Here is a 27,991-nt window from a genome sequence, read left to right on the forward strand (position 1 = left end):
TTAAAGGAAGTACTTGCCAGTGAAATGTTTGGCTAATTTCCTCTGGTCGGTACAATGTGGAAGATTTTGTTTCCGACCTGCAACATGAGGGAAGAACTTTAGAGGTATCCGAGGAGTAGAATACCCATTTGCAACCGGCACTTAGCAAGGAGTAAGCTTCTTCCTCCAGGAAGTGAACGTTGCTTAATGATAGGGACCCAATATAAATTGACAGCCGTTTTGTTTGTTGGGTATGTTGTTGACAGTATTTGGCTTTTTGGCGACACGGGTAACGACCGTCCTTTTTTTCAAACGATGGTTGTATTGGCTCACTCGCGGCGCCGTCAATGTTGCGTGGGCATAATACTCCAAAAGGCAGCCTCATTGCCTCACTGGCGGATACCTGGCGGACGGAAAGCTCTGCTCGAACGCAGCTGGCGGCGTGGAAATACCCTCTACCACAAATGGCGTGCAACATCCCGACCTAAAACAGCCAATCCCATGTATTCCCTCACTCCGGAGAAGGAACACAGCAGTTTGTGCCCTGTGCACTGCCATTTCTCGCCAGTTTAACCCCACCTGCGGCATGATTACGCCGCTATTGGTCCACTCCAATGAAGTCGATCTGCCAAGAAAACACGACTACGGCAGCGGGCTCGAGAACATACACAACAACGGCGGGGAAATCTAAAGTTTTGGCCAAAGGAAATTCGGACGAAACGACAAGCTTGTCCTTTAAGGGTTTCGGGAAGCGCGGTTTGGCAATATGTTCTGACATGGATTTCCCAATGAAATTGTTTACCGTTTCACAGGATTGGACAAGCATCCTCTGCACCCCTGTCCCGGATAACCAGAGTTATTTAACAGCGGTGCTTTTTCAGGGCTGAGTTTTACAAAAGTTTCATCTTGTATTGTTCTATGCTCCACCGAGAGCAGTTTTTTCCGCCCCGAAAAAACGGTTCAGATTATATATAAATATAAAAGCCATGTCAAGCTCCTAATGCCTTCGGATCTGGATAGGTGACGGCTGATATTTTCTTTAAAACATGTCTTCGCAGAGAAGCGTTAAATTCTGAATTAGAGCCGATTGTTAAAAATTTGTGTAAGATGGGTCTTTGTAAGCTGGCTTTGCCAGATTGCCTCTCCAGGCAGTGAAGCATGCTATTTACACAGAGAATATGATTACAGCAAGCGGCTCTGGCTGTTGTGTTGTGAGAAGTATAAAAATATTTAGGTCACAATTAGCCGCTAAGACTGCGGTACCATTACACCAAGTTTGATTTCCTTGTCGTAATAGGTTCATTATGGAGTTTGAAATGCTACAGAATTACTCTTTTTTTAACACATGCCCATCTATGCTGGACGCATGGTTACAGAAAATGGTGGTAACTTGTTTTACACGAATATTTCCGAGACAAGTTGTATGACAGCGATTAAGACAACTGTCATATGGTGCATCAAAAAAGGCCCAAGTTAAACGGAGTAATTGTAAACAAATCCCACAGCTCTGCGGTTTCAGCAAATATCACGCAGGGTGGTACGGTGTTTATTTTTCTAACGTGGGGCATTATAATATATATCCACAACACTGGCAGCGTATTGTGCTGCATTTACCATAAAGGCAATACTTGCAACGATAACGCATCAACGTATTATATTGCAGTAAAAAGGAATAATTTGTTGAATAGAATGTTGCAAAACCCCAAAAATAGAAGCAATAAAATAATAAAAATCTTACAAAAATATTTGTACAAAATAAAAAAGTTTGAATGGTAAACATCTCAACGAATTACCTTATGCTGAATTAAGAGAGCCCCGTAAATACCAGAGAAATACTAATAAACACTAGCATAAATACTTCAATCGTGAACCTACCTACATTTCCAAAAATATTTACCTCGCCGAACTAACACATATATTCGTTAATATCACGTCATGGAAGATAAGTGGCCGACGGAATAAAAAAATGAACATGCAGAAATACGAAATTTAAAAATTTTTTAAGAACTGATCAAAATGTAGAATGGGCATATCCTCGAAACATCTAGGAAAGAGGAGAGGAGGGAAGTGTGCTAAGCTTGAGGAAATTTAGTAGAACCAAGCCAAATCTAAAAAAATGGTGCTGCTGAACTAGTGGTGCAAGGCTGGTGAAACACCACAGGTGGCGGTCGCTCTCCCTTAGTCGGAGACACGGCTGCGGTAGTTCACATATATTTCCGAACTTGCCGCTGAAAGTTCTCGATGACCGGCAGTGCACGATCATTTCGTCCTAAGCCATTTAAACCTCACTAAAAGTGGACCGCATTAGGGCGCGCTATCACCCGCGGCAAACCAGCTTCGTGAACTCGGCGTCTGTAGCACGGAGTTCTCGATATTCAAACCCACCCCCAATCAACCGAAAGGCACACCCAATCCACCCCAACAGAAGCCTGACCCAGCCCAAACCGAACCCCGGCCACCCTTTTGGTGACCTTAACACAATCTTAAAGAAGCCATATCACACAAATAGCACATAAAGTATTACCACTCATTACAAAGTATTCACCTCATCACACACAGACTCACTTCCCCTGGTGTGCCTGCAGTCACGCTAAAGTTGTCGGTAATGTTCAGCATAACCACTCATATTCTGGAATACAGCACTGCCTATCAACAGTAGTTCCCGTGTAAATGGCGCTGTTTAAAACGGGGTCATTTGTCTGCAGCAGGGCAGCCGTATCAAATTTTCCGTTCCTCTCCCGCCATGCAGTGCGGCCTAGCAAGGGCGGCTTCCCTGGTAGCCACAAAACGCAGGGATCTCCTGCTACGCTTCCATTATGAATACCGAGTGCTTACTTGGTAGGATTACCTCATATACCCGACCACCTGTAATTTTTGTTCCTTGCCCGGCACACCATCCAAGAATGGAAGTGCGGACAAACCCCAGGCCTACCCACCAGCGTTTCTTCCTCTTACGAACAGTAGGTGGCCTGCCTGAACATTCCAGGCCCTGGGACCCAGCGCATACTGGTGCAGAGGGCCTGGACTGCCAGCCAAGGCCAGATCATCCTGGACTAGGGACGCAATCACCTGGCGCGTGCCCTAACAGTAACACAGGGGCTCGTGAAATAATCATTTAATACTTCTCTTCTTGAATGTTGTTAAAATGCAGGAGCCATATAAACTTCGAGAGGGTTTTGCAAAATATTATCACAGCTGGTTTGACAACATCCCCCCCCCCTCGGAACAAATTCCAAAGGTCCTTGTTAAGCTGCTTCCCTGTCTCGATGAGTACATATCGGAAGAGTTGGAATGTCTCGTAGACACTTATAGGCTAAGATTGGCCTTTCACACAACTGTAAATCTGGTTCGACAAATGTCCTGCCCAAAATCCTAAGGGAAGCCTCCAAAAAGGGGCACTCCCCACCACTTTCTCGATAGCCGACAGGCTTGCCGACAGAAAAGAGAGGCTAATTTTAGCTAAGAAAGCTAACACAGAAGTGCTTGCTAAAGTAACGGGTTGCAGGAAATTCACATTATGTGACAGAGACTACAATGTATTCGTAAACATTTGGCGAAGAGGTTCCAATGTGCCCTGAAGACACTTGATGGCCTCAATCAAACATGAGGAATCAGGGGACGAATCATATACATTAACATCCAGGTGGCACAAAGTATCTTCTAAATAGGTCGAAAACATTCTGAACAGGTTGCCAGGTTGCAGATACATTTTAGGAAGGAGTTCGACAAGGTGCGTCGTGATGTACCTTTCAAATACTAGAACACATCAGAGTGGAGCAAAGAATTCTAGACAGGGCAAAATTGGCCTGCCACCAATGTATGACCTAATAGATATTAATGGGCACTTCACCTATCCAGGGGGACTTGCGTGCATATGTGCGTCACGCTGTGCACTTCCTTACTCCTGTTCGCGATTTGCCTTAGGCCCTGGCGTACAGAAATCCTCGAGAGGCTTCTTGGGTAAAAAATGTGCGTTGAATCTTGCGGTGCAAAAGAAACGGCACAATGGCGATGAAATTTCTTTCTTTCTGATATTCGAGAAAGTGGTTTTATTTCACTGAGCATTACTCATGAATACTCTATATGACTAGCAGCACAACGAACCTTTTTGAAAAAGTTCCAAGACTACGGCACCGCGATTTGTCGGTAGCCAACATATTCTTGAATAGCATTTCCCGGTCAAATAAACTGCCCTACGTATTTCGGAGTATCTTTATGAAATTACTGAAATATTTAAAATATTAAAGCGAAAGAGTCCAGGCCTTGGGGGCGCCGACTGGAAAATCGGAGGGTCTTAGACCGTCTACCTTTACTCTGAGAACACTTTTGTATTGTATTTTTAATGACGAAAGCTTGGTATATATTGCAGGATCTGTTTCGTTCTCTACTACATTTGCCAATATTTCACCGCATCTCTGGTGTCGTTGTAAGGCAGTCAATTTATTACTGAACTGGTAGAATTCTTTCCTTTAGAAAACTTCTGTGGGCATGTATGTGGCTCCCTCCTCTTTTTTATAGCATGTTGTTTAAGGCGTTTTTGTTTCTTTGGGAATCAGGTTGACCTATATATACGTTCCTTTTTACAGTTTCGGGTATGATGTGTTTTGCCCAACTGGGGATTGATGTCAGATGATGGTACACGTTACTGGGTCGGCCACTTTATGACGGAAGTTGGTTTGTCTTGTCGTTTTACAATGACGCGGTTTCCTATCGCATTTGAATCAACTGTGGTTTGTAAAATATTGTCATCGCACCAAAGCGAACGTTTTTTCCCTGAGACGAAGTACCGCAACTTGTGTAAAGTGGAAGAAGGAGATTTTGTTGAACTCTGAGTGTGGACACTCTCAGTGCCAGGAGGTGTAAAAGCTGTGTAATTTTAGCTACATACTAATACCCACTTGGTCAAAACGTGGACGTTAGACAGAGGTTTATTTTATGGCATGGGTTGGAGTGTTCACGGTGTTAAAAATGCAGAAAACCGAGCACGGCTTCAGTCACATCTGGACGCCATTTTCACTTTGGGACTTCTTGAAACGCCTAAAAAGACCTGCCAATTGCGGAACGTTGAATTTGCTTCCTGGATGACCGATTTGATGTTCTAACATGGAAAGTCTCTTTTGGCGAGGGGTTGCCAAACCTTATAAAAAGTAGACTGACATTACAATTTCAGTTTTCAATGAATGTCTGTGGGCAACTAGCCTGGAGTAAACATGGGCCAGCTGCGCGAATTTCTATTTAAGCTGGCATACAAAAATTAGGTGGTCCCTGTTACGAATAAGATTTCTGACTTAAAAGTGCACAAATTGTAATCGACAGTAACGTGTGCCGGTTATTCTTGCGTGTTTTTCTTTCTGATGCTTAACGTTCAAGAAAAGTACAAAAAACAAATTCACACAGGTTGCACATGTTTACTGCTAAGTAGTTGCGCTTAGACTGAATTGACACATGAGTTTCTAACAACTTTCTGCTATTCGATATGCACATAACCCCTCCCCCGAAAAAAAAGAAGACGAATGGTAAAACAAGAAATTGGACAGTAAGAAAGCGAACGTCACGTGCCGCTATTTTAGGCTTTTTATTGTGCGCCTTGATAGATATACCAAAAAAAAACAGGCGTCATTTCTGTAGATAAATAAGCGTTCGATATTTTTCGGTTTTTTACAGAATGAATATTAGCCACCCACAACAAAAGGTTCAACCACGATGTACAACCTGCTGGCCGGCGGCGGCGGTGCACTGCAAGGTAGCAGCAGAGTATCGCACGCCACCATAAGTTCGGTGATCCTGCGAACACTTCTTGAGATGCAGCAGAAATTGGTCGTCACCGAGAAGACTGCAGCTCGCGCGGCGCACAGATTTCATATCAGGGAGTGTAGTAATCGTCAGTGCATTTTTTGCGCCCGTCTGTGTTTATATTCTGAAATCAACTCATAACCGTACTACCGCCGTTAGCTGCCGACTACGCAACTTGCCCAAGGGGCACCGGTGGAGACTAAGAGAAAATATTTGTTCAAGAGGTGTCAGAGGCGGTGAGGATGATACCCGGAGTGGCGCCGAGTAAATCGACGGCCCCGGAATGAAAACTGGGGGGGGAGGGGGTTGAGATGTTCTGCAATGCAGTAATATTATTCCATATCGTAAACCCCACGCGAGTTACAAAGATGAGCATGTTACGAGGCGCCAGAGAAAAGGCTCGCCATAGCGGTCCCTCTGTGGCTAGCTACTGCCGGTTTAGGTGCCGTTCTCGCAGCCTCAATATTTATAGCGCCACCTTCATTCCGCTGTTTCTTTTCATTGCCACCAGCGAGTAGTTCCCTCCTGCCAGATAACAATAACATTTTCACAGAGGACTTTCAAAAGTTAAGTTTTCGCCGCTTTTGAGCCGTGCATTTTAGTGCTGATATTACTGCTTCGAACAGATAATTTTCGTGGTACAAAATAGAAAATTACTAAAATACAAAATGCCCAACATTAGAGAAATTATATTACTATAACATATCTTTAACGATAGCTGCTGAAAAAAAGCGCATGTGTTAAGGACTGTACATTGAAATTTTTATTGCCTAAACCAAAGCCACTCGACAAAGTCTCAGAGTACGCTACTAAGAAAGCGAGTTATCAATACAGGCAGTTTTGGTGTTAGTCACCGTTTCCAAATCGCCGCTTCTACGACCTCGCCGCTACCTTCCACTGGGTCGTTTCTGAACAAAACTGCAGAAGATGCGGAAAAACGGCATCTAGGGAAACATTTTTGCTGCTGAAATGCTGCTATAAGCATCATATTTCAATCTGGGGCGGAACCACTTCAGGTGCGCACAGCCACAGAGCAGGGAATACAAGCTAAGTCTACTAGCTTTAACAGACTAAACCGCACAAACAACAAAATGGCGGCGTCCATGAACTGTCCCAGTGTAAGCAAATATCACGCAATGCAAACTGCCCATCAAGGCGGTGGCGCAGAACAATAGGAGAAAAGAGTGCCGATAATCCAAAACCTCCTCCAGTGACAGTAGTTTGAACTTTTGAACTTGGAAGAGTTAGAGAGGTGGCGGTACGGTGGAAAGATAATCATAAAAGGGGTACCCGCAGCCTAAAAGCTTCTACTCTTTTACCAGCCGGTAGAGTTACAGGCTCGAGATGCCTTTACCATTCGAACGATTCGTACGCACATGAAGCAGTTCATGTGTCCTTTTGCAATGCTTTTAACGCAGGTTAACCTTGCGTCTCTGCCAAGAGCCCCTGCGAGGCTAGCGCCTATTTGCACTACGAAGGCCACCCGGAACTGAAACTTGCGCTGTAATAATTTTTCTCTTTTCCTCCTTCTCCTTCTCCAGTAATAATAAAATGCTATTGAATGACTGTAATCAGTCCGTCTACTTTGTTTCTATTATTCGCATATTTTTATTGTTATTATTTCGTCTAATGACGCAAAGAAATCAGAGTGCATCGTAATACTCCTTCTGTGGGTGTATTCACGCGATACACTGAAGGTGACCGTTGGTTTAGTTTACGATAGCATATCACACTGCAATAAACAGTTCTTACTCTTACGTATTGTTGCCTTTACTGGCCCTTTTCTATTCTTAGGTCGTATTGTGTTAAGTGAATATTATAACCCTTTACAAATAGTGGAATGCATTGAACAAATTCCTCCCAGTGTAGTACTATTTGGCGTAACCTATGAGTGGCAGGGCGTGAATACAAATTCCACCGATGCAAGTTTCTTCGTTCGGCGTATGTGCTCCCGACGAACGTGGGTATCGAATTTTCTCGTGAAGACTTCGCGCATAAGGTTTCTGAGCAACCGCAGCGTACATTAGAGCCCCTATAACACTTCGGGCAATGAAGCACTTAAAAATGCTTCCGTATGGAATAATGCACAAAGTCGTATTCACCACTTTTTTGTTATTTTATTGATACGTCTCCGCGTCACGGGTTCTAGTTAATTTACGTATAGCAGATCCCAACCGCTTCAACTTGTTGATCCTCTCGTCACGCACGGCTGAATTGTTGATACCGAGTTGTTTTTTACTTTAAACTACGGCGTAGTGTAGTACAGTACCCCTTCTCGCAAAATGACAATTCCATGTTACTTCTTGTGATGTCGCCAATACCTCTTTTGTTTGGTGCAAGGACCAAGGTGCGACGCCTCACGCACAGCTAATAAACAGGTGGGCCTCAAAAAATTCCGCGGAAAAAACCTTTATTTTTTGCGAGGCATTAAACATTTTAAATCTACATCTGCTTTAGGCACGCGAAGATGTTTGGTAGAGCTAAAATGGCCTAGGATACAAAGGGAAGAGGTGGAATTCGCAAGCAATCGGTTCTTTCTACAATAGTCTTCCAATTCACAGACAGTCTTAAGTGGATGCCATCGCTCTCTCTTGTGGTCTTATTCGAAAGTGTTTTGCCGCCATTCCCATTCCCTCCCAATGAGGCTGCAATAACATCTCCAAGAACTTACAGATGTATCCAAGTTGATGAGAGCACGGAAAACTCTGTGTTTCCGGCGTCATCTTGGCCAGGCTAGTAGCATTGCAATATCCCGGTTTCGTGTTCCTAAAAATGCGGAATAACGAGGAGAGGTATAAAACGTGAGCTGCCATTTTTTTCCACCACGCACTGGATAAGGCAGAAAAATTTAGCTTTCTAAAGCAGCACAATAACCTATACAAAACTTCCTGTGTCAATGGCTGGCGGTGAAAAGGGTTAAGAATTCTCAGTTAGTCTATCTTCAGGTATTTTTGCTTGGACAAACATCGGATGAAGTAGCTTTCACGAGAGCATTATTTCCATTCCAGGCTCCATCTCCATCTCCAAACCATTCCAGTTGAAGTCATTGCGCTTGATTTCTTGCTTTGTAGCTCACTTGTCTGCCTTATTGCGAGAGATACTCAGTAATGTCAATTACCCATTTTGTTGTCTGCTTAGTTATTTCTATCTCAAAAGCAGGCCCGTATGTTACGAAAGGTTTCAGCCAAAAACTGCAGTTGGGTGACTTATTACTGCCCTTGCAAATCTACGCTCTTGTTGTTCAAAATACACTTACTAGGCTTGTTAGATATGGATAGCTAGATTTCCCTCACGGGAAACCAACACTATTGGAGATAGCTCTACAACCCTATGCCTGCCAAGATCATTAATCGCGTCACAATGGCTCTGAGTCGCGGGAGTTCACGTGGGGCAAGTGTGAGACGTCTCATCGCCTAATTGTCAGTCGAGTGGCGTCGCAGCTGCGTTACCTCTGATGTTCGCCAGTGCGGTACCACGTGACTATGTGTAGTCTTAGGGCTGCTTCGCCGGCCCATGGTCGATCAGTCTCGTATTATATGCCGTCTCGTCTACGCCGCCTGTGCGTGCGCTTCAGGGCAAGTAAAAAGCTGAGTACAGCTATTAACCTGACTTTCATAGGACACAGTGACTCGTAGTGTTTGCTAAACAAACAAACCATACCTTTTCGTTCTTAGAGCGACATGTAAACGTGTTCAACATCACGAATTCTTAATTATATTACCAGCCCGCCATCCAGATGTGGAGGATATGTAAAGTAGGATTACATGTGTCATTGATTGGTTTTATGGAAGGTGATTTAGCGTATGTTTCGTCTTTTCGTTCTTCGTCCAGTGTTAAACTTCGCTAGGTGTATAAGTTCAATCATCACACTGCGAGGGCAGCCATTTCCCCTGCCCTCTTTCCTAACCTAAAACCTTGGGGTAACCGAAAACTTGATCCTCGAGCTTCCTTAACACAACTAAGACCACTCTTTTTTATTTACGCTTAAGTAAAAAACGCGTTTCAATCTTAAAAGTATTTGGTGTGCACTTCAGATACACCGGTTGTCCAAAATTAAAGCTTTTAGCCTTCACTTTCCATTGTGGCGCACTGCGTAGCCTATCGAAACAGATTGTGTCGCTCCGGACCTCACGCGCAAAAGTTCCCAAGGTGTTGCAAGAACTTCGCAAGCACCCAGAACCGCATGTGCCATTCTCCAATTCGAGCAAACTTCGGGCTTTCCACCCATCCTTTACTAGCCTTCTAGTATTCAGTACATGGCTTAGAGTGCAACTGGAGTAACTTAAGAAGGTGCGAAGCCCAGCTGTCTACCATTCGAAAACACGGACGTAAGCTTATGTACGTCTCTACACAATATTTGAGGAAGGTACTTTTGAGGGATATTCTCTGCTTAATATACAGTAAGCTCCACTCGTGATACTCCACACCTCGTAGCCTGGTGGCTATAGACTAAAAGCAGTGCAAACTGTTGGCGATATACCGATAGCCGCTCCCGCACATGATAGTTTTGAATACCACATTTGCTAAGATTATGTATGTTCCTTCGGCAAAATGCCCTACCGTAATCTTCTTGGTGTTTTATATTACCAGGTTCTTGCAAAGGACGGTTAATCCTGACTTTGTAGTCAGAAACACGTCCAAACGTAAGCCATCTGGATTTATCCTTACTGAAATGCCTGAGTCGAGCTAGGTTGGAAGTTACGTTTGGAAAATAGGTATGTGTTTGCTGGAATATGCGTTTTTGTCATCTTAGAAACTCCACTATAGTAACTAGAAAAGCCGAAAAGTCAATCGTAAGTATTGTTACTTTGAAGCCACATCCCAACAGTGAGAAAGGTAAATGAGAACTTTTGTGGCTTTAGTGTCGGGCGCGTGACCGTTAAATGAGAGTTTAGTGTTTTTTGGGGGCCATGGAAGGCCGAAAAGAGGCGGCAAGTCGTTCTTCCGGTAGACAACAAAAGGAGGGCATCCTTACCTTTCCTTATCAAAGCCTGCTTCCCAGATAACGTTTCGATCATTGTCACGCAGGTTCTCCGGCAAAACAGGATTGTACAGGTTGTGCCATTTCCTCAGGGTGCTGCCTCGAAGAAGCGCCAGGCCACGCATCATGCAGAAGTTGTAGGCACCAGCCCTGGAGAACTTTCTCTTCTCGTGAATGCAGTAACTGAAGTTCCCGGTTGTGCCCAAGGCTGCAAAAAATGCGGGAAGTAGGTACCGTCAACTGTAAGTTAATTTAGAACTTTTTCTTTCTGTCACGGTGCTCTGGAGCGTGCTGCACGAAATACGATCATACAACAAAATCATCATCGACAGCATCATCACCAAACTCTTCAGATATCAGTGAGGAGAAGACCTCCATCATTGACCTCCACGCGCTCAGGCCCTGTGCTGTCCGAGTGCATTACTTGCCTCCGTAATGTAACGTGTAACGTAATAAAAAATGTTATACAAGCTTTTTATAAACTAGCACCCTGATAAAACTTCAGCATTTGTAATGTCACGTGTATTTTAGCCATTTAAAGTTCCCTAGCACGACATTAGTAAAAGCGCAATTCATGTTCTAACCTTCTGTCAAAGGTTGCGCTTAAACTTCGCTTTGTAGAGAAGCCCAGTCATTGACTATTTTTAGCGAAGATTGTGTAGAAAGGCTCCACGCATATTTATGACCAAGAACAAAATCCCCTGAAGATTCCCGCATGTTTGGAGTGTTAAGCCTTGCGCCTAGTAGTTGGGTAGCGAATACCCCGGTGTGTGCAATTACCATATGGTCACAACCAAAGATACACACCATTCCAAGCAAGAAAGTTACACACCGTTCCAAACCACCATATTAAACGGTACATGAACGAAAACCCAGATTTGTTCAATTAATTAGAACTATCCTTTGTAGCTCACTCTGCTTCATTGGAGTCTTAAAAAATAAAAGACATTGGTTCATCGAAAACTGCCATATTTAAAAAAACTTAGAGGTAAAGTGATTTGCCAAATTAAATAGTGACGTCACTCAAACCACTACTTCTACATAGTGCCCCGAACCATGTATGGCTTTTCTTATTTATTGCCCGGCCACGCTAGGCTCTGTTGCCTGTATATCAAGCGAAGCGCGTCTTCCATTCTTTATTTTTATGCCGCACGGGCTATCTCATTCAGATAAGCAGACTGTTTCGCCCTAACGTCACTAGGCCAGAATAATTGTGTTTGATCTGCAGTTTTCTGGATGTAAATCAACGGTTCTAGAAACACTCGCGCCGAAAGATAAAAGCCTGCAGAGCACACGGCGGGGAAGTTGAATCGCCGGCGCTCGCCTGCACACGTCACTTTGTTGTTTGCTGCTTCGCCACCTATGTATTATTTGAGTTGTTAGGGGAGCACAAGTTCGCTGCAATAAACTTGTTTTCCTTGAAGACAACTGCGTCGTCTTTGACTTCGTGACATCTGGTGGAGGTGCGGGGTACATGCACCCTAAGCCCTCGTCAAGCCGACAAGCAAGCCAAACTCGTGTCAGCGCCTACAGCAAGGACTTCTGCCGCAGTTTGAACTGCTTCCGGATAAAGTGAAGAAAGAATACGTCGTGACCACCACCATGATCAACGCAGGCACCATGACCAGCGCTACCAATCCTGCCCTCGTTCTTCAGCAACCCAGGGAGCACCCATCATTCCATGGGTAACCTTTGGAGGATCCCGAAGACTTTGCAGCAAGTCAAACGGGTCAGGCTGTTTAACCGATGGAACGACGCGGAGACACTGAGACAAGTGTTCTTCAAGCGTGAAGATTCAGCACGGATCTGGTTCGAGAACAATAAAAGCTCCCTAGAATCTTGGAATGAATTCTGAACACAATTTTTAACGACGTTCATCACGGTTGTGCAAAAAGAGCGGCCGAAGTGTTGCTGCAGACGCGGACACAACACGCTAAGGAAGGAATTGTTGTGTTCGTCGAAGACATGAAGAGACTTTTCAGGCGTGCTGACCCTTGCATGGCCGAAGAAAAGAAGTTACGCTTCTTAATGCACGGTGTGAAGGAAGTGGTGTTTGCTGGACCTGTCCGCAATCCGCCCAAAACCATCCCCGAATTCGTGACCCAAGCCAGCACAATTGAGAATGCCCTCGAAATGCGTGCTAAGCAATATGACCGCAACTTTGTTGGCGCGGCCAATGCGAATTACGTTGACAGAACTCGAATCCCGGCAGACAGCCTACGCGATACTGTCCGCGCAGTAGTGAGGAAAGAGCTGCGGAAATTTCTCCCAACGCTGCCGCAACCCCAGGTCGCTTCCCTTACCGACGTCATTAGGGAAGAAGAGCAGCAAGCGCTGGGAACTTCAACAACGCCAGAAGCACATCGCGAGCCGCATGCCATTGCCTACGCGGCTGGTGTGCGTCGACCTCGCCCACATGCACCCTATCGCCCCGAAGCTCCATACCGTCGTACCCTGTCGCCGGCCCGACCACCTGCGGTGCAACCCTCCGCCCCGAGGAAGACCTACGTGTGGCGAACGCCAGATAATCGCCCGCTGTGTTACCACTGCGGAGAGGCCGACCACGTCTACCGTCGCTGCCAGTGCAAGAGGCTCGGTTTACGAGGGTTCTCCGTCCGCGCATTACGCCCCCGGCCCGACCAGCACCCTACTGAAATTGAAGCTTCCCTGTCCAACACCAACCGAGGTCCAGCACGCTTCAACCGTTCGTCGTCACCCTACCCACACCGATCGTCAAGCAGTCGAAGCAATGCAGACTTCACGCGTGGGAGTTCCCAAGCCCACGTGGGGGAAACTAAACGCAGCTACGTCTGGAGGTAAAGTTGCACGACGGCGGAAACATGAAAATCCTCCAACGACGCAACGACTCGCCAAAGACCATTATTCACGACATGCCCTCAGCCCAATGACTCGACCGAACCCTGACGTGACTCCCTACACGACAACGACGACACGGCGCGATGCGTATCCGACATGACCAAGCCTGCCATTGAGAAAACGAGGATAACGACGACGCATAGTAACAAACCGTCAAGCCATACAAGCCGAGATACAACGCCACGACGCTCCCGGAACTCGAGGAAGGCGGCGTCTGACGTCCATTTGTCCATCGACGGCTTTGATGTAGTTGCCCTCATAGACACGGGAGCCAACTACTCAGTCATGAGCGGATCATTCGCGTCTAAGCTGAAGAAAGTTTCGATCAGATGCGATGGTCCGCACATTCGCACAACAGGTGGCCGCCTCGTGATGCCAAGTGGAACGTGCACATCACGCGTAACCATAGACGGCACCACCTACCCTTCTCCGTTCGTCGTTTTGCCCAACTGCTCCTATGACGTAATCTTTGGAATGGACTTTTTTATGGACAACGGTGCAGTAATCGATCTGCAGAGCAAGTCAATAACATTTTCCTCTGATCACTCCATGACGCCGCAACCGAACCCCGCACATCGTGCTGCTGTAAGGATTGCCGCTGGTCATGTAACCCTGCAACCCCGCGCAAGCTTGATGATCACGGTCTCCTGTGAAAATACTACTCCTGACATCGACGCTATCGTAGAGAGTAATCCAAGATTGCTTCTTGAAAGCGGTGTCTCTGTCGCAAGAGAAATTGCGCGCCTCAGGGCACACCAATCCCACGTTTTGGTCGCTAATTTCACCAAGGGGTACCAGCATTCAAACAAGGGCGTGGCAATTGCGTTCCTCGAAGAAACACAAGAAGCTAGTGACGTGATCGCGGTCGCCGACTTTGAACGCACACGCGAAGACACCTTCACGCTTCCGCATCCCTTCGACTTCAATCTGGCGCTACCGCAAAAACAACTGAACAAATGATAGGCTTTCCTGCGTCGCTACAGCGAGTGTTTTTCGTCGAACTCAAAACTACGTCAGACACCTCTAGCCAATCACCGAATAATAACCGAAGATGTAGCCCGTCCTAATCGGCAGTCACCGTACCGCGTCTCTTCGCACGAGCGGGAAGCAATCCCGACTCCACTCGACCACATTCTCAGCGACGACATTATACAGCCGTCGAAATGCCCCTCGGCAGCGCCGGTCGTACTAGTGAAGAAAAAAGACAGCACATTAAGGTTTTGCGTTGACTACCGGCGACTGAACAGAATCGACAAAAAAGACGCGTACCCCCTGCCACGAATTGACGATGCCCTTGACTGCCTCTGCTATGCCACGTATTTCTCATCGATGGACCTGAAGACTGGCTACTGGCAAATTGAAGTGGAAGAGAGAGACGAGAGAAGACCGCATTTATAACCCCGAAAGGCCTATACAAGTTCAAGGTAATGCAGTTCGGGCTGTGTACGGCGCCAGCAACGTTTCAAAGAGTCGTGGACACTGTGCTAGCTGGCCTTAAGTGGCACACCTGCCTCGTATATCTCGACGACGTTGTGGTATTCACCCGGACTTTCTACAAACACCTTGCGAGGTTGGAGTCTGTACTCGAGGCTATTCGTACGTCGGGATTGATGCTGAAGCCTGAAAAGTGCCGTTTCGGGTACAAAAAGCTGAAGTTTTTGGGCCACGTCGTCAACGCCACAGGAGTCCTATCTGACCCGGCAAAAACTTCAGCCATTGCGAACTTACTAAGGCTGAAAGACAAGAAGGGCGTGCGAAAATTTCTCGGATTGTGCGCATACTACCGGCGCTTTGTCACAAATTTCGCACGCATTGCAGAGCCACTGACAGGCTTGACGAAACATAGAACCCCTTTTAGTTGTGAAGACGAGCAAGAAGAATCATTCTGCGAGCTGCAAAAACGTCTGCAAAGCCCACCCGTGCTCGCTCATTTCGACAAAGACGCCGAAACATAAATGCAAACGGACGCCAGTGATATAGGCTTGGGTGCCGTCCTCGTCCAAAAACAAAGCGGTTCCGAAAAAGTAATCGCCTTTGCAGCCGTGGTCTGTCGAACGAGGAGAAAAACTACTCAGCGTCTGAAAAACAGTTCCTCGCTATTATGTGGGCTATTTCAAATTTTCGCCCATACGTGTATTGTAGGCCTTTCAAGGCTGTTCCAGACAACTATGCGCTGTGTTGGATCGCAAATTTGAAGGACCGCTCTGGGCGTCTTGGGCAGTGGAGATTGTGCATGCAAGAGTTTGACGTTACAATTGCCTATAAATCCGGCAGAAAACACCCCGACACGGACTGCCTGTCCCGAGCTCCCGTCGACCCACCCCCACAAGACTCTGATGAAGACAGGGCATTCTTTTGAGTCGTGACGGAGAGCGACGTAGCCGCCCATCAGCGTGCCGACCCCGAAGCACGCTTCATAATCGACTACCTCGAAGGATTCGACGTCGCCGTGACTAAGACATTCAAACGCAACCTACCAGCATTCGGCCTGAAAAACTCCGTTCTAGTGAAGAAGAATTTCGGCCCCGGAACGAGAGCGAATTACCTTCTTGTCATCCCGGCAGATCTTCGTGACGAAATTTTGGAAGCGTGCCATGACGACCCGTCTTTCGGATATCTCGGCACAGCTCGCATTACTGGAAAAATCAAGGCGAGGTACTAGTGGCCCCGCCTTACATTCGACGTCACCCACTACGTCCGAAGCTGCTGTGACTGCCAGCGACGAAAAACGCCACCGACGAGACCGGCCGGACTTCTTTCTGCAGCCTATCGCCATCCCATCAAGGCCCTTCCAACAGATTCGAATTACCATCCCGATCCGAGAAGAAGTGGAATGTCGTAGCGACAGAGTACATGACGCGCTACGCAGAGACCACCGCTCTTCCGAGGGGAACTGCATACAAGTCGCAACGTTCTTCATAAGCCAAGTTATGCTGCGACATAGAGCCCCGGAAGTCCTCATCACGGACCGGGGAACGGCGTTTACGGCGGAGCTGATGCAAGGAATATTACGCTGCAGCAACACAGATCACCTAAGAAGGTCTGCGTACAACCCCCAAACGAGCGGACTAACGGAACGTCTGAACAAAACGATCGCGGATATGCTGTCAATGTACACAGACGTTGAACATAAGACTTGGGACAAAGTGCTCCCGTATGTCACGTTTGCATACAACACGGCTATCCAGGAAACTACACAGATGACGCCGTTCGAGCTCGTCTACGGAAGACGGCCGACTACGATGCTTTACGCCATGCTTCCGCATGTAGAAGACGACGACCGACGTCCAAGGATACCTTCAGCGTGTGGAGGAGGCCCGCCAGCTCACTCGAGTACGTTCAACATACCAGCAGCTGGTGGATGCCAGGCGCTACAACCTCCGACACCGAGATGCCGAGTACCACCCAGGGTATCGTGTTTGGGTTTGGACTCCCATCCGACGACGCGGACTCTACCGACGACGCGGACCCTACCAGATTCTACGACGTGTTCGTCAACTTACGTACGAGGTAATCCCCTATGGTGATTCCGAAACATCACGACCACGCATGCGGCCCGAAGTCGTCCACGTGGTTCGCTTGAAATCTTACATTGCAAGATGGCGGACTTTTTTTGTTGTTTTTTCGGACTGTCTTTTATTGTAGCATCGGGTCGATGCACTCTTAGAGGGGGGGTAATGCCGCTAACCATGTATGCGTTGGTTTATTGATTCCCCGGCCACGCTCGGCTGCGTTATCTGTGTCCCAAGCAAAGCGCGTCTTGCATTCTTTAATTTTATACCGCGCGGGATATCTCATTCCGATAAGCACTGTTTCACCCTAACGTCACTAGCCCCAGAATAATCGTGTTTGATCTACAATGTTCTGGTTGTAAATCTACGGCTCCAGAAACACTCGAGTCGAAAGATAAAAGCCTGAAGAGCAGACGCCGCGGCATTCGAATCGCCGGATCTCGTCTGTACACGTCACTTTGTTGACTGCTGCTTCGCCACCTGTGTATTCTTTGAATTGTTAGGGGAGCACAAGTTCACTTGAATAAACTTGTTTTCCTTGAAGACAACTGCGTCGTCTTTGACTACGTGAAAATAGCTTGTGAATGGTACGTTATAATGAACGCAATACAACAAAAGAAAACGAGGGTTTTTGTTACAGTTACACAGTATTGTTTCTGGGCGGTGGCTTTCGTTTGTTGCCGCCAGTTCCGAAAGAAGACTATATGCGGCGTGAAAAGAAAATACCTAGGGAGCCGCCTCTATTGGATATGCTTTATTTAATACCCCGATTACGTATGTGGAGTCACAGGTAAAGTTGGTGTTCGTGTTGTCGGGACAGACCACTTGGTTTTTAAAGGATCCAGCTTCTTTTCTCGTTCATGGCGCATTTACTACGTCTCATGACTTGGGTATGCATCTTAGGTATATCAGTTATCAACAATCACCATTTCCAAATCTGTAACGAAAAAATTAATGTGCGCGCGGGTATTTATGCGTCTTTTTTGGGATTAACGTCAATTTTGAAAGCGGAATGAGGTAATACAGTTTATTTCCACAAGTTTTAGCTACCCTAATGTATTCAACCAGCAGTAATAACGCGGAAAACACAGCTCGCTCAGCGTCGTGGTTGCAGCCGCACGACAGGGAGCAATAAAGCAAGCCCAAGAAAGGCATTATTAGAAATATGTGCGCACCACTATAAAAGTGCTATTGGAATGTAAGATTGATCATGACAGTGTTAACCCTTTTCATATTTCGGCTATTCTAAAACTACCGAGTTCCGGCTTTCTGCCACAAGTAACCGTAATTACTCGCAATCTCATTACCATAACAGGGTAGAGCCATGATGAAACGTAGTTTCATAACTACAGTTTCGTTTTTTTCTGAGTGCACTGGCGCTCTCCTGAATTTTTTCTATACAGAACCGGGGTTTCGCCGACTCAAGCCAGTGCATTATCCCAAGTCATAGCATGCACACTCAAGCTATTTGGAATCATGTGAATTTTAATTTGGTCAGGTTGGATCATTTTTATTTCTTACTGCCTTCTTCAGTATTCGGAGTCAGCTCTAAAACGTTCCTTTTTTCTCTGAGCAGGATACGTACCTATATAGGTGCAAGGAAAAATAGACGCCAAAACAGAAGTTATTGTGAACCATTCTGAGCTACTTTTTCACTGCTGTAAATATAGGAGATGTAAATCGCCTGAACGCTGGAGTTGGAGGTGGTAGCGTAACCTTACTCCCAGATGCGTGTGTGCAGGTGTGCACACGTTGATAGTTCATAATATTCAGCCTGAGCGCAATGCTTGACGTTACGTATTTTGTGATTTTCCAAGCTCGTGTGCACACATACTTAACGAATTGTGTCGTGTGCCTTCTCTCTTCGCGCAAATATCGTCGAAAGCCGATAGTTGTGCACCGCCCGCTACACCGAAAGGCTGTCTTCTCGGCCCCACCCACCAATTACTTTCTTCTCCGCCCCATCCGCCCATTTTACCAAAAAAGTCGTGGAGGGCTACTCAAATCGATTCCAATTTTCATTGTTGTCCTGCTCATGAGCCATTCATTGAAACTCTTTGCTACTATTGGAATAGAATTCCGATGCAAAATGTATGTATGAGCGGGAGATAGTTTTGTCTTCTTGAGCCAAAAGTTTTTTTTAGCGCATTTTCTGAATGTGCCCTGGCAAATATCTGGTCCTTGCCTACTTTTCTTATAGAACTCTGCCCTGTAAGATTTACGAACTAAAGTATTGTCTCAAATGTGCAGTTTTCTTTGTTCTCAAAACTGTGGACAAATGTAATGTAGGGTGGCAGATGAAGTAGTGTTGGAAAAGGTTGAGCAGTATGAGTTACTCTTTCCACAATTCAGGCAACTTACGGCACGGTGGCTGAATTGATGGACGCAGACATGCAGACGGACCCAACTTTTTGGATTGAACAATCTCCATACAGGTTTTTGTCTCTACACCCTACTTGAAAGTTGGTTAGTGCATCGTTGGTCATGCATTACCGTATCATCCGCCTTTTTTGCTCACCTGAGGACAAAGTCAATGCACATTTTTGTTGGACTTAAGAAGTTTTCATACACCGAGCTTTGAATCAGGACTTCTTAATCGGGTTCGGCGTTTTTCCCTTCGAAGTTATCGCAATTGATCACTTCCACAGTCTAGTCGAGTTGGCTGCTTTCGTTCATTTCGTTGTTGAGCAGTCTCACCACTCAGCACCCATCCTTCATATTCCATCCTGATTTTCCCCCTATTCGCCCCCGCACTCTATTTACACTCTATTGTACGCGACGCATAAACCCGTACAACCAGTAGTGCGACACGTCCCAACATGCTCGTGCAACGTCCCCGCAATGGAAGCGAGACAACGCCACCTTGGGCGCATCTTTCCCTGAGCAAATAGGCCTCGAGCGGCGCGAAGACTATCCCACAACAGCCGGACTGCCGGACAAGTTTCTCGGCTGCCGGACTAGTTTCTCGCATGACGTTGCGAGTGATTGGCTTCGCTCTGTAGTAGACGATTCATGACAAATATTTTCAATTAAATGACCAACTCTTGGTGAAGTGCTGACTGCAGAGGCTCGAATATTCGAGTTGTAACCGATCTTTATGATCCAGTCATCTGGTGTCATTAAATTAGGAAGGGGTGTACAACCATAAATACGTTATACGAAATCGTTTCCTCTTGCTTCGCATGGTCACTAACATGTTTTGAAAGCTCTATGGTAGCGCAAATCTTTCGGGGTTATGTGGGTAGTCAGCTAGGTACATTGGGTTTACTAGAAGAAAGAGGAGAGGGCAGTAGCACGTCACGCCAGGGGGATTCACCACCGACGACGACGAAGTACTGGTCAGTACATACAAATCGGCTAGCTTGTTGTGGCCCACTTAGAATTAAATCAAAGTCATCTTCCTTGGCACGTGTCCTGTGTCCTCCCTCGGTACCACAGTTATCCTTATCCTGGCTCGCAGCTTCCTTTCTCCCCGTCGTGAATGCAGAGAGGTGGCGAGAGAGAGGAAAAGTAGAGTAAAACTTTTATTTAGTGTGTTTGTGCCTACGGGTGGTTGCTGAGTCAAGAAGTTCGAATGCCGTCTTCCCAAATTCTGTTCTATCTGTCAGCACTACCTGTTAGGCAGGGTGTGCTCTGGACATGAAAGTCTCCCGCTATTCGAGGTTATGGTTAGGAAAATGGGGTGTCACATAAAAGGTTCGACTCTATCTCAAGACAAAGTAGGCACAGTCGTTCAGGTTATGGGAGCAGCGTTTGGCAACCAAGCCCAGAGGAGCCCACAACCATATTTTATGTATTTATATATTTATTTGACACACCCTCAATCGCTTTCGCATTGTAAAGGGGAGTGGGTTACAGAAAATACAGTTGACACAAATGTGGCAAAAACATACAAAAAAAATCGTGACTGATTTTGTCAACGATTTGGTAGCAGTATTCAAAAGTAAACCAACAGAAACAACAAAACACTGCAAAAACCACGCACATGCACAAGTATCAAAACCCCAACAATTAATAAATCAGGCGGCATCATCGCCCAAAAAGAAGGCACATAAAGTTTTTCGAAACAGAGAAAAGTCCGATATCTGGGCGATGTCACAGGAAAGATGATTCCAATCTTTGGAAGTATTTGGAAGAAATGAATGAAAAAAGGCATTCGTGCGACATTGTGTTAGCGAAACTTTATGTTGATGATCTACACGAGAAGAGCGGTAGGCAGGCATCAAAATAAGTTCGTTTTTAATGGAAGCATGATTATAAATCTTTAAAAAGAGGCTAAGGCGAAAAACCTTCCGATGAAGAGATAAACAAGGTAAAGATAGTGTGGACTTCATGAATGTGACTCTAGCAGTGCGGTTGAAATTAGAGAGGATAAAGCGACAGGCGTTATTTTGTACTATTTATATTGTTTGCTGGAGATTAGCGTAACTGGGATCCCATATGGCTGCGGCATACTCAAGTTTTGGACGTACTAGTGTTCTATAAAAAGCAATTTTAAAGAAACAGGGGCTTTATTGAAATTCCTCCGCAGGTAACCAAGCGTTCGGTTTGCGCTACAAGTTATTGTCTCAATGTGGAGGTTTCATGATAATGTAGAAGTTATGTGTACGCCAAGATAACGGTAAGACGTTACGTTTTCCAAGTAAATGTCCTGTAGTCTATTTCTATATATTGGGGCATCCTCATTCTGGCGTGAGACGTGCATTACCTTACATTTATCTGAATTTAATTTCATCTTCCACTTTTCGCACCAAGACGTAATGTTATTTAAATCTTGTTGCAGCATAAATCTGCCTTGATCATTATGAATTTCGCGATAAATAACGCAGTCGTCTGCGTATAAATGTACATGGGAAGAAACACAGCTGGGTAAATCATTAATATAAACCATATTACGTCTTCTGTCCACTATAGCAACCCATGCTCCATTCGACATTCCAAGCCAAGGTCAATTATTCATGCCCTCTCGACACCATACACTTTGCCATCCACAAGCCCACTTGTGCGACGAGGTTTCAAGCACCCCAATTCATTCTTCTTGGCCTTGCACCGCCACTGTTCTGGGGTGTGTATTCTCCAAGCCATCATTGTCAGAGGGTGAGTTTTTTGCGGCGCTATCAACCCTAAAGCTGTCGACTTTATCTGCAACACCCAGGGCCACTGGTACTTGCGTCATCACCTGCTCCAGAAACGACCGATGGACAGGAGGACCACATACATACATACATGCAGCTGAGTGCGTTCGTTCGAACAAGGATAATTGCAGTGCAGTTTCAGCTGGCCCCCGCACCTGACTTGGTCGTTCAGGGCTGCCAACGATATGGCACCTAGTGCCACATGATAGCTAATTTCCGTTCATCGTAATCCTCTGTCCCCTCCAAGATGATTCCCATGGCCGCAGCGGTGATGTGCGGCCCAGCTTTGGTGTTGTGAGATGGCGTTGTTCTCCAAATATCAATACATTCAGCTTAGCAGGCTCTCGCTTAAATTTTTATTGACTCCAAGCGCAATGCCAGGCAGAGTCAGCACTTCAGAATTTTGGCACGAAGCATGTTTTAACGACGTTTGGAAAGCCCTTATTTTAATGCCGCAGTTTTACGAGCCATAAGAGAAGCTTCCGTTCACGGCAGCTAATTGCCGTGTAGTCTCAGAAATGGCAGTCTGCCTCTGGTGGCTCCTTTGCACACACGGTCAACTATTGCTAACGAGTGTGCAGAATCAGGCTCCTAAACAACCCTGCTATTGTAGTCACCGAAAAATCTGATCAGAGAAGAAACAATTAGAGGCGTCTCTTTTGAAATGAGCCAAATCAACTAACCGAAAATACGTAAGCAAAACTGCAGTGGCAATAAAGTCGTCAACTTGCACCTACAAAAGAAGTAGTAAAAAATACATGATATAATGGCCTCCAAACGTTGACGAATATCGTAGCCCGTATAGAAAATAAGCCCGATCCATTTGCCCGATGGGAGTTTGTTCTGGCTGAACTGTTTGGACTGGTTAGTGTATGTATTCAGATGGGTTTTTTTCGGTCTACTGAGCCGGCCTATTGTGAATTCAGAAGGCAATTCGGAAATCAGCGAAAGATCTGTTCTCAGAAGTCGAAAACAAAGTAAACGGCAGAAGATCTGAACGAACTGAAACTGGAAGATTTGAAACAATTAGGTCACCTCGTCTGACCGACCGCACGGAGTAAATATGGTTATGTTAATTTTTACACCCTTATATACTTTCGTAGTTATAACTAAATAGCTGCCACTTACAAGCCCATGCAAATCTCTTCCCCGGCCCGCTGTGGGTACGGCCCACTTTATTGATAGAGAGAGAGAATAGTCTTTAATGATACTGGTGAGGTTAGCCTGGCCAAGACGCCTAGCTTCCTACAATAGATGTATAGGTAAAAAAAAAGTAAGTAGCCTTCTTGAAGCATTTTGGAGATTTGCCCGTTCTTTTGGCCCCAACCAAAGATTTTGGAGATTGGTCGCAAGGCAGTCCCAACTTCGTGAGTGTCTTCAGGCGTTGGGAAAAAAAGTTATGCTATGGAGGTTTTCCAAAAGTGCCGCTACTTCTGCAAGAGGACTCGCGAGCTCTGCATGCAAAGTTTTTCTATATTGAAGCACTGTCGCGTTTGATTAAAGTCTTTTTCGCCATGCATTCATCGGAGCACTATTTAAACTGAATTTAAATAAAGTTTTCATAAGAATGCGGCATCAACTTGAGTATATCAATACGAGCCAAATTCCTACTTTTAACCCCAATACCCATGAAACTCGCAAGGGGTAATTTTTACCTTCTCGTGTCCTTGAAATTTCCCTTGCCGAGAGGTATAGCACACCGTATAATACCTTTGACAGTGTTGCATTTAGGTCCGGTAACGGACTTCCGCTGTTTTTTTAAAGCCACTTCAGTTCGATTTGGCTCATTGAAAAAACGCCTCACTTGTTCTCCAAGGAGACTACGTTTCAACCGTACAATATAACTACGCTTATTCTGGGATTTTCGTCGACTTGAGCTAAGTTCAGCTGCAGTGGTCGCCAGAACTGCGTTTGAGGAATTGCGTCATACACGCCGACGGGAAACCACTACTGCGGCGTTTACCCGTCTGAAACCGGAGGCGGATGCAGCGGCAACGTGGGTATTAAAAGGAGGAAGGATGCAGGTAGACTATGCCTAAGAGAAAACAAAGGTTATGAAGTTAAGGCCAGCACTGCGCCTGCGTAGCGGCGTCTGTTCTTGTCCTATCGGTGCTCCCTCCGAAGAGTCATGGGTTTGGCATGCACCGGCGTTTGCAGGTAGCAATGATGTTTCGGGCTGGGCTCTTAAGCCCTTTACCACTATATTTCGGCGTGAGTCCCCCTCCAGAAGCTTTTTCACACAATTTTACATGCCATTCCAGGCACATAGTTGGTTGCTTATAGATAAATTACCAGTCGTTTCTCTGGCAAATTTTATTGAGAAAATGTTGCACTTACAGCAGTTTCTGTACAGCGCCAACTGCTTTTAAAACAGTTTCCGCTTCCCTTGATCGCTTATTAAGTGTTATTTAACGCTTTGAGGGCGTGGCTGCTGTATAAACAAACGACGCTCGAAAATAAGGCCTTGATGATGAATTATTGCAATCTTGCCTCACCTCTCAAGACCTTATAAGAAACGTCATCTGCAAGTTGTTATGATATGAACTAGCCTATTACAAAAACTACCTGTTAATATTGCAATGGAACAGTATCATGCTTTAAAATTAGAAGCACTGTTGCATTAGTTTGCCTAAAAATTGTCGGTAGGTTCATTTTCACGACATGTGGACCCAGGCCGGGGGATCCCCTTAGCTTTGTAACACAAAGCCATCATGCCCCGATTGGCTACACTCTACAAATATGAGAATACTTACTGCAGCCCGTACGGCGCGGGGGAGAAGACCGACGCTTGCCTGCAAGATAAATACGTCCGAAAATTAGAAAATGCTGTCAAGTAAAATGTTTAGATTTACTAAAAAATGCTTAATTGGGACTGAGAGGGAAGCCGAAAAGTACGGGTCCATTTTTATCCCTCAAAAGGTGTTTGTTTAGCCAAGGTATATTTAAGAAGCACGTCAATTATTTTGACTTTTACAGATGCATTGAAATTATCTGGTTTCTGTGAGCTTCCGTGCAAGTGATGTGAGAAAGATGCCAGCCGTGGTGTCTGGGTGGCTAAGGAGTTGTGCTGCTGAGTCCCTACACTTGGGTTCAATCGCGGCCGCTTTTGGTTGTTTTCTTGGAAACAAAATTCTGCATAAATTCAAGGAATTGTCTACTAACGCGTAGCATTCTTATGCCGCCTGTCTGGAGTGTCATTTTTTCTAGCCAAATTTGTGGTTTTTTTTCCTCAATCTATCTCGATTTACACTATTATAAGAATTTCTGGTGAAACGTGAGAAGTTGTCACTTTTGTGGAAATGCCATACAATATATGTTTTGACATTTTCTGTAATTTTTTTTTAATATTGTTTATCTTTTGGAGGTTTTTCAAATTTTGTCTGACCAACTATCTCATTTGCTTTATTGCAACGATTAAATTTGGAACTTTTCCAAAATTTGCATTAGGGTGGAAATGCAGGGTTTTGCATTTCCACCATAATGCAAGGAAATGGATGTTGCATTGAAATGCAGAAATCCCGTTCGCCATTTCCCGTAAATATTTTATTTTTTCTTCTTTTTTAGTTTTAAAAGTTTTGTTCCACCAATTATCCCCATTGATACCATTACAACAATTACATGTGCAACTTTTGTGAAATCGATTTATTTTGGAAATGCCATGCTGTATACATTTTGACATTATAAGTAATTTTCTATATTTTGTTATGTTTTTGCTTCTCAAAATTTTGTTCGACCAATTATCTCGAGTCACGTTATTCTCATGAATACATTTGGAACTTCCGCAAAATGTTCTTTATTGTGGAAATGCAGGGTGGTAGACGGTTCGCACTTTCCCGTAATCATTTTATATTTTTCTTGTTTTTATAACTTTTCAAAATTTTGTTTGACCGATTATCTCCTTTTATGCAATTATAACAATCACAGGTAAAACTCTCGCGAAATCTACATTATTGTGGAAATGCCATGCGGCATAGTTTTGATATTTCCTGTATTTTTAAATATTTTAGTTATTTTTTAGTTTTTCAATATTTCGTTCGACCAATTATCTCCATTTACGCTATTCTAACGATTAAATTCAGAACTTTCGCGAATTCTGCATTTTTAATAGAAGTACATGGCGTTACTGCTTCTGCCTGGGGCGGTACTCGGCCATTTGTGCTACATAATAAAATGTGCGAACACTCATGCTTTAGTATACCCGCGCACGTTAGAGAACTCCTACAGGGCAGAATAATCCAGAGGGTTCTCCACAAGCGCCCGTTTCAAGGCCCAGTATATACACGACGTCATAAACGTCCCAAATTCTCATTTTATTAGTCTACCCTTCTAGCCATCGTTAACGGGGACGTAAATAATTTTCTCACCCACACCTGGCAAAAAAAACTGATTCAGCTGTCTACGCAAGTATTAAAAAGAACACGGCTAGTGCACTTTCAATAAATCTTCACCTTTTAGGCATAAAGCGTGACGATTTCAAGAAAGCATGAAGAATTGGACTCATCGATGCCAAATTAGTTTAATCGCGTCCATGCGCTGATTGCCTACTTAGAAAGAGAACATACGTCAGAAAAAGGCGCTTGCCGTGCTATATCGTGTACTTGTTGAACGACTTGCGTCTGGCGTAAATTATGCTTTGGTGGGACAAAGGTGCAGTATGAGGAAATTGCTATATGTTAAAAACAACGACTGTGAGCAGCAGCAACTGAATTTGAGGGAAGCTCGATTCCAAACCCCCAGTGCTTAGATAAGTCATATGTAGGCGCTTCGCTAATGCGCGCGGCCATCTGCCGATGGAAGCTTACCACTCTTCCCTCGGCTCTGCTCGCACATGACTTTGTGTAATTCATCGCAGTCCCGTTCGAACAACTGAGGCTCGGTGGTGCCGAACCGCACACTATAGCACCCTCCACAACAGCCTTTGTATTTCTGTGAAAAGAGGCCGGTCAGGTTCCTGCATAAAAATTTACAGGCGGTTTGGCCGTGGCAATTACAAAACGTGTGAATGCCGAATACATTAGTGATTTTAGAGCATTGTTCTTTGCATTCTGTGCATATCCTTCACTTTGGTAGGCTTCAGACTACATGCACAGGATCTAGAGCACCGGCAAACATTTCTTGTGCTTAACCGTCAAATCTATTTGCTTGTACAATCAATCAATCAATCAATCAATCAATGAATCAATCAATCAATCAATCAATCAACAATAAATCAAGAAATAAACCATTCTTTTCGGTCCCCAGAAACAACCGCAGGGTCTTAGTACTGGTACACCACATAAAAACGTTCATAAAAACAAACTAAAATCAAGACGACGCAACACAAAACCATATGCATAACAGAAACAATAAGGAAAAAAAAGCTACAGAAATCTCAGAAAGAAAAACAGCAAAAAGAACAAGTAATCGGAGTCTTAGTGTTGCAAGCCATGACACTGCGACCGAATAATCAATCAATCAATCAATCAATCAATCAATCAATCAATCAATCAATCAATCAAGGTTTATTATAGTGCCCAGGAACCGCGGAAGCCTTCGTGCTGGAGCACTTAGAGGGGAAAATGCAGCACTGTAGTATATCAACAATTTGCTAATAAACATTCAGCGAGCAAAAAGAAAACTAAAAAACGGCAAAGAGGGCTAGAAATAAAAGAGTGCATTCCAACCGACATTACACAACAAATTCGCGCTGGAGCAGAAAAAAAGGTATAAGGCAG

At 45.0% G+C, this 27,991-nt stretch overlaps 1 protein-coding gene across 1 annotated transcript; it reads right to left on the reverse strand.

The window, feature by feature from the left end:
* LOC144139798 (uncharacterized) lies at nucleotides 1-25,064 on the reverse strand. Its single transcript, XM_077672053.1, has 4 exons — nucleotides 25,031-25,064; nucleotides 10,748-10,961; nucleotides 8,444-8,538; nucleotides 1-77 (listed from the first exon to the last, which is right to left on the reverse strand). The coding sequence occupies exons 2-4, from the start codon at nucleotides 10,879-10,881 to the stop codon at nucleotides 1-3; spliced, it is 306 nt and encodes a 101-aa protein (XP_077528179.1). The 5' UTR covers nucleotides 10,882-10,961; nucleotides 25,031-25,064.
* Nucleotides 25,065-27,991: the final 2,927 nt, after the last annotated feature.

The sequence above is a fragment of the Haemaphysalis longicornis genome, unplaced genomic scaffold, assembly GCF_048455015.1.
Source record: "Haemaphysalis longicornis isolate Haplotype H1 unplaced genomic scaffold, Haemaphysalis longicornis Haplotype H1 scaffold_5, whole genome shotgun sequence".
Classification (NCBI taxonomy): domain Eukaryota; kingdom Metazoa; phylum Arthropoda; class Arachnida; order Ixodida; family Ixodidae; genus Haemaphysalis; species Haemaphysalis longicornis.

Excerpts from the sequence above, each read along its gene's own strand:
- LOC144139798 (XM_077672053.1), bottom strand. The coding sequence starts at position 10,881 with ATGATGCGTGGCCTGGCGCTTCTTCGAGGCAGCACCCTGAGGAAATGG. Across the intron at positions 8,539-10,747 it reads GCAGGCTTTGATAAGGAAAG|GAACACGAAACCGGGATATT; the intron begins GTAAGGATGCCC and ends CCGCATTTTTAG. Across the intron at positions 78-8,443 it reads TCATCAACTTGGATACATCT|GTCGGAAACAAAATCTTCCA; the intron begins GTAAGTTCTTGG and ends CTCATGTTGCAG.